The 11,082-nt window shown below is 35.1% G+C and overlaps 1 protein-coding gene across 1 annotated transcript; it reads left to right on the forward strand.

Moving 5' to 3' along the window:
* The first annotated feature begins 2,263 nt into the window (after positions 1-2,263).
* On the forward strand, positions 2,264-3,631 carry NPY5R (neuropeptide Y receptor Y5). Its single transcript, XM_054575956.1, is given in 1 exon segment — positions 2,264-3,631. A coding segment is annotated over 1 exon segment (1,368 nt).
* The last annotated feature ends 7,451 nt before the right edge of the window (positions 3,632-11,082 follow it).

The raw sequence follows: 11,082 nt of genomic DNA on the forward strand, positions 1-11,082 counted from the left end.
AACAGCATGACCAGGGAATTGCTAGGGGAGAAAAGATTAGGAGACCTTCTGTACCTGGCCCACCATTTTTGCTCTGACTGCCTACCACACACTGACTAAAGAGAAAATTTGAAACTAAGTTTTTCACAACATCTGCAACTGATTCTGTGTTGACTGATTGCTCTCTGGAAGCTAATTACATCCTTTTAAAGATAAATTTATTCAAAAACTCGCAACTTACTCAGTCATTCTTAAATCCTAACAAATGATTTAATTGTTGTTACCTCAAGTTAGAAAGCATAACTGGTACAAAAGTCATTCACATGTCCTACTGAATCATCACATCACTAGTCGATGGCTTCCCTGCAACTATCCTGGATAGTTGAGTGAGCTTCAAATCAGTGCAACCTTTACTGGGCTTTCTGCCTAATTTTATGAGTTCTGAGGACCCCCTGACTCCATCTAGCTCGTCCATGATTGTGTTCAAGCTTATAATGTGTACAGGCTATTTATTATCGTGATCCTGCTTAGTTCTTTTGACTCACTTGCTTGAAAATCCTTTTTGGTTAGCTAAGTAGTTACTGATTACCTTTCCTACTACCAAGGTAAGAAGAACAAGAGAAACATTGGAAAGTGGACTCTGTAAAGGCTTTGTGCTTCCTTGAGACTTATAAGATCGCACTTATTTAGAGTAAAATATTACTGTCCAGTGGTGCCTAGGTGAAACGTGCTGCATGTAAAGCTAAAGTTAAAGTTATTTATAATGAGTGTCTGTACACAGTAGGATTTCCTGCTTGGAAATTTATTGGATCAAGACCTATAAGTTGAAGATAATAGTAATTAAATTGAAGATATTATGTTTACTATTAATTTATATATGTATTTTTATAGTTTTAAGTATAATTATTCAACTTAGTCTAGCAATAGGTAGATAAATATATGTTGCTTTTTAGAGCCACATATATCTCAAGATCTCTGTAACAATGTATATTCATGAAAATTAACTATGCTGTCTTGAGTATTCTGTAGGAAATTTATGTTAAATAGTAAGAGTACTTTTTTCAAAGTGGAGGAGGAGTTCTTTTTCACATTTTATTGATATAGGCAGTTTTGTGCTTCATTAGGAAGTATCATCAACTCTAGTGTACAGCAGTAAATAAGTAACACCGTTGTGACATTGATACTAAAACATTATTTGAAATCAAAAAACATATGAGATGTTAATATATTAATATTACTTCTACATCTCACTTTAAGATATAATACTTTCTTTAAACAATGTGGATTTATTGACTCTTTTTAGAGCTGAAGTCTGTTTTAAATTTCTAACAGGTCAATTTTGTTTTTAAAACACCATCAGTACTGCTGGCCAGCGGTGGTTAATTCATGACAGTCTGGCCGATCTCAAAGGACAGAGATTGAGCATGGAATGTTTTGCCATCCAGCATTGTGCTGACATTATCAACAGTACAACTTGGTAAACATTTATTGAGTATCTACTGTATACATGTAGATAATGAGATAATGTTTCTACACTTGAGAAGCTTTAATTTGGACATTTTTTGAACTAGATAATATTTAGGATGCTAGGTTTCTGTTTGAATTTTTTATTTTCCCATGAATGTTTATTTAACATGAGCAATGATAAGGCTGCTGTGCCATGTATTATGGTAGATACCATGGTGAGTATGGGACAGTTTCTACTTTTCCATTGCTTATAAATCAATAAATTAGGTGGTTTGCATTATAATCGCAAAGCAAAGCAGGTCGTGATATGCAGCAATCATAAACAGAGCATTATGGGGGGCTTGAAAGATGAGATACATTCAATTGAGTAGACAAAGGAATACATGAGGATAGGTGACTCTTAAGTTTGGTCTTAGTTCAAGTCGGAAAGGAAGGAATATTTAAGGTAGGTTATATAACTATATCATGTATGAGGTACCTTGATTGGAGAAGAGTAGTATTACTGAGCTATTGTAAATTAGGTGTCTTGAAGTTCTTATCTACGTTTGCCTGTTCTTTTATTTACATTATTTCTTACATTAATTTAAAAAACAGTCTGCTATTTTAACACAAGTTAACACACCATTGAAATGATGATAGACTTAGACTTACTGTAATTGTTATTGGTTGACATTTGTACTGCACTTGGAACCAATTAAAGACCTCACTAAACATTCTTAGGAGTTTAATAAGATAATGGGAACAAATTACAAAATTGAGTTTCCCTGTCTGTGGATTAATTTATAATAGTCATGTAATTTTTTCAAACAGCTAACTAATGACTTTTTATTCCAAGCAGGACTAAAATATGGATATGAACTTTGGCAGTTATTATAACCAGACACTTCCCACAGAGAACAATACTGCTGCCCCTCGGAATTCCAATTTCCCAGTCTGGGATGACTATAAAAGCAGTGTAGATGACTTGCAGTATTTTCTGATTGGACTCTATACATTTGTAAGTCTTCTTGGTTTCATGGGGAATCTCCTCATTTTAATGGCTCTCATGAGAAAGCGTAATCAGAAAACTACAGTGAACTTCCTCATAGGAAATTTGGCCTTCTCTGATATCTTGGTTGTGCTCTTCTGCTCACCTTTCACACTGACCTCTGTCTTGCTGGATCAGTGGATGTTTGGCAAAGTCATGTGTCACATTATGCCTTTCCTTCAATGTGTGTCAGTTCTGGTTTCAACTTTAATTTTAATATCGATTGCCATTGTCAGGTATCATATGATAAAGCATCCTATATCTAATAATCTAACAGCAAACCATGGCTACTTCCTCATAGCTACTGTCTGGACACTAGGTTTTGCAATTTGTTCTCCCCTTCCCGTGTTTCACAGTCTCGTGGAACTTCGGGAAGCATTTGGCTCAGCGTTGCTGAGCAGCAGGTATTTATGTGTTGAATCATGGCCATCTGATTCATACAGAATTGCTTTCACAATCTCTTTATTGCTAGTTCAGTATATTCTGCCCTTAGTTTGTCTAACCATAAGTCATACCAGTGTCTGCAGGAGTGTAAGCTGTGGGTTATCCAACAAAGAAAACAAACTAGAAGAGAAGGAGATGATCAACTTAACTCTTCATCCATCCAGAAAGAGTGGGCCCCAGGTGAAAGTGTCCAACAGCCGCAAATGGAGCTATTCATTCATCAGAAAACACAGAAGAAGATACAGCAGGAAGAAGGCATGTGTGTTACCTGTTCCAGCAAGATCTCAAGACAATCATTCAAGCATACCTCCAGAAAACTTCGGCTCCGTGAAAAGTCAGCTCTTTTCCACCAGTAAGTCCATACCAGGGGTCCGCACCTGCTTTGAGATGAAACCTGAAGAAAACTCAGATGTTCATGAAATGAGAGTAAACCGTTCTATCATGAGAATAAAAAAGAGATCTCGAGGTGTTTTCTACAGACTGACCATATTGATACTGGTGTTTGCTGTTAGTTGGATGCCGCTGCACCTTTTCCATGTAGTAACTGATTTTAATGATAACCTGATTTCAAATAGGCACTTCAAGTTGGTGTATTGCATTTGTCATTTGTTGGGCATGATGTCTTGTTGTCTTAATCCAATTCTATATGGATTTCTTAATAATGGAATCAAAGCTGATTTACTGTCCCTTATACACTGTCTTCATATGTCATAATTCTAATTCTCACTGTTTACCAAGGAAAGAACAGATGTTGTGATCGTTCTAAAGTATATTCATGATAATTATGTGTATATAATAAACAAATTTTGTTAACTTATGTATTTAATTTATATATAAGACTTCTGAATCTGAGTGTCAGTTCATAGTATGTGGAAGACAGTTTTGTTTGTTATAATGCAATGAATTCGTGCAGTTGTGTAAAGTCAGTCTCAGCCCAATCTGTGACTTCACTTTGAAAAGTAGTTCTATTACCATCCCTTTTCCTTTATCTTGTAAACAAATGAATTGTAATTTCTTGTTTGCAATAAAAGTTATATCTACCAACTCAGTATTTTTTGTTTAAAATTATAATAAAATATTTTTCCTGAGGAACATTTAATTTAAAATGTGAGAAATATCTATTATCTCTTCATCTTCATTGCCATTTAATGAGCTTCTTAGTTCTTGGTTTGTGAATATACAGAAAATGTTTAGTGTGCCCAGCAAATTATAAGTAAATGACAGTTGTATGCCCAAATCACAATTATAATTGCAAACATTAGGTACAGTTTTAGAATTCCTACAAGAAAGCACTTATCTCCTATTAGTGATAATTAGTCAATTGTCACTTTATCGCCACTGTCCTAGTAATACACAATTAATTTACCAAATAAAAATAGGTTTTAAATTTTGCCTAGACTTACACCACAACATTAATACTATCAAGTGAAGACTGCTTTTATTTACATCTTTTATATTCTAAAATGTGAAGTATGAATGGTTTTGGTATTTCCAAGTATTAAATAATTTTAAAGAATACTTACAGTGTCCACAGGGAGGGGAAAAGGTTAATTTTTTTCTTTTTTGGCCAAGCTGTAGAATGATTAATATAATTTATGCTATTCAGTACTGAGGTCTCATATGCTATCTTACTAAATTGAGGTCAAGCTTTTCAATTAAAATTTTTGTTTGTTTTTATCAGTTTTTTTAAGAAGCAAGTCCCTGGAAATAGTTGAGTATTTGCACATATGGCTCAGATTGCTGTCTTCTAACCTTGCTGTCTTTGGTTCCTATCACCATTCCCTGCTTTGGTTCCTGTACTTAGGGGAGAGCAACAAAACAAACTTACTAAGTTTGCAAATAATAGGTAATTCTGGTAATTGTTTAATCAGTTGAAGTCTAACATCTCTAGGGGGGCTCTCTGGGCCCCCGTGCTCTTGCAGTAGATGGTCTTGCAAGATGCTCTTGCTCCAGCTCCCCCAGAGGAAGCTGGAAGTGGCGCCGATCCACAAGGTACTCTGCCGGCTCCTGCTGAGCTCCAGCCCAGCACAGGAGTCCTCGTGCCTGACCTCGGTGCTCCGTCAGCCACTGCCTGTTCACTCTATGTTGTTGCAAAAGCGCTCTGCTTTTCAGTCCCTTGCTAGATTTTCAAATATGAGGCTTGGGTGAGCAGTCTCTGCTTTTAGCTTCTTTCTAATTGATCTGGTACTGAGTGTCCTTCCCCAAGTTCTTATATGACAGCAGATAGAAAAAGTGAAGAATCTTTGGTGCCATTTGCTTTTTCTCTCTTCCTCTCCTTTTTACTCAAAAGGGGCTTCTGTTTCTCTTTGCCTACTAAGAATGTCCCCTCTGACAATATCTTCATTTTTCTCCGCACTATGGTTTACAGTAAAACTGTGGAACATCAAGGTTTGGCCCTGGCCAGGCATGTCAGTTGGTTAGAGTGTCCTCTGAACACCAAGGTTGCCGGTTCAATCCCCAGGTCACAGCACAAACAAGAATCAACCAACGAATGTATAAATAAATGGAAAGATAAACTAATGTTTCTCTCTCTAAAAGTCAATAAGTAAAAAAAACGTTTTAAAAACATCAAGGTTTGCTTTTGGAAAATGAAGCTCCTATGATTTAAAAGCTGCCCTGTTCAAGGTTTACATTTAAGACTATTGTCTCACCTTAGACAAAAAAGTGTAAGCTGAAGAAAAACCTCTTATTTAAGAACAACACATATTTTCACTTTCAATAGGGCAATCAAATTTAAAGTTTAATGGATAAAAGGAAAAATCTCACCAATAAGGGCAAATATTTAGAAATACATATGGAGCTTTTTGTACAGTTAGAATCACTTACAGTAGCAATTGTACAGTAACTGTCAAACCTCACAGGTTTTATGGTTGCTGATAGATGAGTTTAGTTAAACTGGGTAAGCTAATTTGGGGCTCTTAAACTATCAAACTAAGAGAAAGCAGTTTATTTCCCTAACCAGAAATGGCTACATGTTCTTAATAACTGAAGGCTGAGAAGTGTGAATGGGTTGGTGGATTGAAATCATTAAGAAGGGGACAATGGTTTTAGATAATTATTATGAATCATAATTTCTTCCGTGGAGATTGCTTAGTGAGCTAAACAATGTACATCCAAACAACTCTCCATTGCTCAAGAGCTGATTATCTAACTTTTTTTTCCTATTCTCTTCTGGTGTCTGACTTGATTACTTGTTCCTTAGCACTCTCATAAAGCATGGCTAGGGGAAATACATGGAGATGAAATTATAAACAGTTAACATCATTACCATTATCAATTATTTTAAAATATTTAATTCAGGAGATGTTAAACTGAGTTTTAGTGGTTAAAACATTCCTGCTAGCTGGGTTGCCCATTACGATAGCTAATAAAACACTAAATAAAAAGAAATCTGAGAAATGCACAAAAAGCAACTAAAATGGTTAAATGATAAAATATGTATGAACATTATTCTATTCCGATATCTATTGAATATCTACTGTGTACCAGGAACTTTTCCAAGTTTTGGGATAGAACAATGAAAAAGATCGCTCCGTTTTGGATGTTTGCTGTCTGGGTGGCGGGGAGCCAGTGGCAGGAGCTGGACAGACAATAAGCAGTGACAACAATCAAAACAAAATTATATAGTAAAAGTATAGTGTACACATAGGTGCGTTCATTGCCTAAGGCTGCTGTAAGAGGACTTGACAGACCATTTACTCCAAAGAATTTATCCTAAAGTCACTTGGAATTGACTGGACATCTGTGTTTGCTAATTGTCTTTATTAGACAGAAGATAAAATACCATATAGCTCTCTGCCAAGCAGGAACTAGTCATCGAGGGTAAGTTTCTACAGAGACAGGGAGATAAGTGAGATCTTGATATTTTCAATTCAAAAGAGAGGTCTCCAAGGCCCTTAGGAAAAAATTTCCTGGAGTGTAAAACTGGCAAGAGACTCTTCAAGCTTTTTGAGACTTAAAAATTAAAGGACAGAAGAGGAATTTACAATGCTTTTTAGGGAAAATGATCTAATCCAGCACCCATTTATGACAAAAGCTCTCAGTAAAGTGGGAATAGAAGGACATAACAATGTAATAAATGCCGTCTATGACAAATCCACAGTCAACATCATCCTCAATGGGCAAAAATTAAAAGCATTTCCCTTCAGATAGGGAACAAGATAGATGTGTTTGCTTTCACCACTCTTATTAAATATAGTACTGGGTGCCCTAACCAAAGCAATCAGACAAGAAGAAGAAATAAAAGGCATCCAAATTGAAATGTAAAGAAGTAAAACTGTCATTATTCGCAGGTGACATGATACTGTACATAGTGAACTCAAAAGATTCCACTAAGAAACTACTAGAACTGATCAATGAATTCAGTAAAGTAGCAGGATACAAAATTAATATCCAGAAATCAGTAGCATTTTATATGTCAATAATGAACTACCAGAAACGGAAATTAAGAAAACAATCCCATTCACAATTGCTTCAAAAAGAATAAAATACCTAGGAATAAATTTAACCAAGGATGGAAGAGACTTGCACTTGAAAAATTATGATGCACTGAAGAAATTGAAGAAGATACAAATAAATGGAAGCATGTACTGTGTACATGAACAGCAAGAATTAACGTCATTAAAATGTCCATACTCTATATTTAAAAAAATAAAACAGTCACTGTTGTCGTTGTTGTTGTGTGTTGTACTTTGGTCGATTCAGCAGCCAAGTTTAGTGGAAACACCGTATACTTTGGACCAATACAGGCCTGGACTAGTATCTCACTAAAGTCATTCAATTAATATGTAACCTTAGCCTACAAGACCCATTTCTCTGAACCTCACTATCTTCATCTATTAAATAGAGATAAGAACATTATATAGGCAAATATCAGCATTAATCAAGATAATATAATATAGTGTCTAGAATAATGTTTGAAACTTTGAATTGGTCTCATATAAAAATTATTATTAATAGCAAAGGCAATAATAAAATGTCTGAATAATGCAATAAAATGATAGAAAAACAGGCTCAGCTATGTAATCACATGGATGTGCATTTAAACCTCAGTTACATGAATTTTAAGTTATGTAAATAAAAGAATACATTCACACCTCTGGTAAGTCACTTAACACCTCTGAAAATAAGTTCTCACATCTATTAGGTAAAAAAAATGACACTAACCTTATAGAATTAAAATGAAAATTAAAGGAGATTTTCTATGTAAGATGACATGTAGCACAGTTTTTGTACAAGAGAAGCCTGCAATGTATGTCTTATCAATCTGTTGTCTTATTACTGCTATTAAAAATCATGAAGAGTATGTGAGTTAGGTTATGGAAAACTCCTAATAGGATGCCTAAGCTGGGAAGTGTAAAAAAGTGTCTTGTCATTACCACCATTAGGAGCTCCACCACCACCACTACTAAAGATTGATCTGGCTGTTCCAAACTTCAGAGTGTCAGGATCGAACAGATGCATACGACAAATAAAGGATGTGTATAAGACAAAAGAATTCCTAAAATTTTCCACAGTTTTGCACACTCACTGTTATGCTGTGAATTAACTTCTCATCAATAAACTTTTCTCAAAATGCATTTTTTTTGTTTTTAAGTTTATATATAGAAACAAGATCTCATGTGTTTGCCATCTCAAAAATACTACTTGTACTTTTCTGCAAAGAGCTGTTCAAAACTGATTTCATGGGTATTCTCTGCAAAACCCAACAAGACCATGACTATTATTGTCCAGAAATTTGAAATCCCCTGCATTTTCTTCTCTTTAGAGTCTTTAACTTCCTGGTAATCATATTGCCTGGACTCCAGTTAGCTCACCTGCCTCTTATTTAATGATCTAGGTAGGTCCTTCATTTTTTTAACAGGAGTGGACACACCTAAATAAGTTTTACCCATTAGGACACCATGACTTATTTTCCTAGATTCAGTATCTGAGAGAACCACAGAAGACTTTTTTCTTTCATGCTGTGAAACTGAGTGCAGTCTTTTTTACCAGTAAGTTAGAAAAGAATTCTTTAGAGTGACTAAAAAAGAATGCATTGGCCCTTTTAAAAAAAATCCTATGTCTCAGAGGACACAGATAGACTGGGAGGAGGGAGATAGAGATTTTTCTGGATCCTAACTAACCATCTGGGTAATCTGATTTAAGTTTTTCACTGGTGATGTGTCATAGTTTTTTTCTACTAGTATAATAGGATTATTCAGAAATCTGAAAAAAGGTAAAGAGATTCAGATGAGCTCAAAATTTTAACATTTGTTAAAACGAAATTTAACCTTTGTTAAAGTGAAATTTTAACATTTGTGTTTTCCAGCTAATTGTTTCAACAACCTAAGGTGGTGTTGGCCTCATTTTAGAGATGAGGAAACTGAGACTTATAAAACTGAATTACCCGTGTCAGCAGCTTGCTAGTTTTGAAACTCAGTTGTCTGAGTTCAATATCACTGTTCTCTCTTTATTCCTCCTTATACTGTCTTAAAAAAAAAATTAGCACCTTCTTGCTCTAAATAAAGCAACTGACTTCATCCACCTTTGCCTCTGCATGGCTGAAATTCTGTAAGAATTACAGGCAGGTGGTAAGTAACTTCTTTCCACCCTATCCTGCTCAATGCCCTATAACAGGGAGAACATGCTGGAACAAATAGACAGGTCTTGAGAGGTTTAGAGGAACATTTGGAGAGTTTAACATACAGGCCAAAGAGGACCGACTCAAGCTCCACTTGGTAAAGACTGCAGTTTAGCTCACTTACTAATTCCCGGACATGAGAATTTGATTGTTATTATCAATTGAGGCTCTCAAAAATAAGGATACTTTTACTCTTAAAAGAGTATTTTTAAAATAAGTACTCTTCATGATCCTCATTTTGAAGCTTTATACTAACAGCATAAAAGATTTATTGAGATGAGCTGGCAGCAGACTGTAAACTCAAGCCCATTGCCCTGGAGCCATTCAGTGCTCACAGACAGAACGGCCCTTCCTCACAGGACGCTGTGGTGGAAGTTTATTACCCTGTGGGCTGGATAAGACTCACAAGGATGTCTATATTCGATAGTTCTTTTATTTCCAGTCATAATGAAAAATACTGACATATATCACTGTGTAAAGTTTAAGATATATATGATAGTTTGATTTACATACATTGTGAAAAGGCTACCGCAATATGTGTAATCAACATCCATCATCTTATAGAGATACAATTTTAAAAAAAATCTCTTTGTGATGAGCACTCTTAAGATCTATCTTCTTAATAACTTTCCCGTATGTCATAATGTAGTGTTATTTTATGTATATGACATGTATATCCAAAATTTTTCACTAAATTAAATAAATATCTCACTTTCTTTACTACTATTATCAGGGTTATCAGGTGATTTTTCTCAGCAATAAACATCATGTTAATGCTTCATAAAATATTTTGTCACCTTCAGTACATCATTTTCATTATTTTCCTTTGGAGGCAACTGGATAGGGTTTTGAAAATGTATGCCCATGGCTTACTAATATGTCTAACATTTTAATTAAGTATATAATGGATGAAATGTATGTATCTAGTTGAAAAGTCCAAACAAAGATAAATAGATGAGTTGCTTACTGCAAGGCCTCTTGTTCGGTGTGGATGTTTTTGTCTGTTTAGTAAAGGAGAGCATCAGCTATTATTCCATTAAAGTTTTCTTGTTTTTCTTTAACCTTTCCACTCAGATTGTTCTTGTGTGTTTCACTCTTCTAAAACACAGTTCTGCTGGCTTTAGTTACTTCTATGTCTTCATAGCTTAAAAGATGTTTTTAAAGAAAGAGGTCACATATCACCCTAGCAACCTGGAACTGATGTATCCCAAAGCATAATAAAGCAAACCAGCACCTGGAAGATTTATTATTGCTAGCCACTTCTTGGTAACTGGCCATGAGCTGGTGAAAAGCGTTAGCAGTGTTTCCTAAAGCACCATGCATGGTGGCAAGGTCAGCTAATTATTCTCAGAAGAGTTACTACTAGGTTAACATGAGCTATCTCTTTATATAAGTAGTGTTTGGTAAAAATCGGAACACTTAGAATACTCAGGCTCAATATGAATAGGCACAGCCTGAGAATTTATAAAACTATAAATATTACTGAGAAAAAAATTAACAGATTGAATGGTATTGTAACCTCAGTGTATACACATTTTTTCCT

Source organism: Pteronotus mesoamericanus, unplaced genomic scaffold (assembly GCF_021234165.1).
Source record: "Pteronotus mesoamericanus isolate MK-2021 breed Mesoamerican mustached bat unplaced genomic scaffold, CSHL_Meso_final contig_32, whole genome shotgun sequence".
NCBI classification, from domain to species: Eukaryota; Metazoa; Chordata; class Mammalia; order Chiroptera; family Mormoopidae; genus Pteronotus; species Pteronotus mesoamericanus.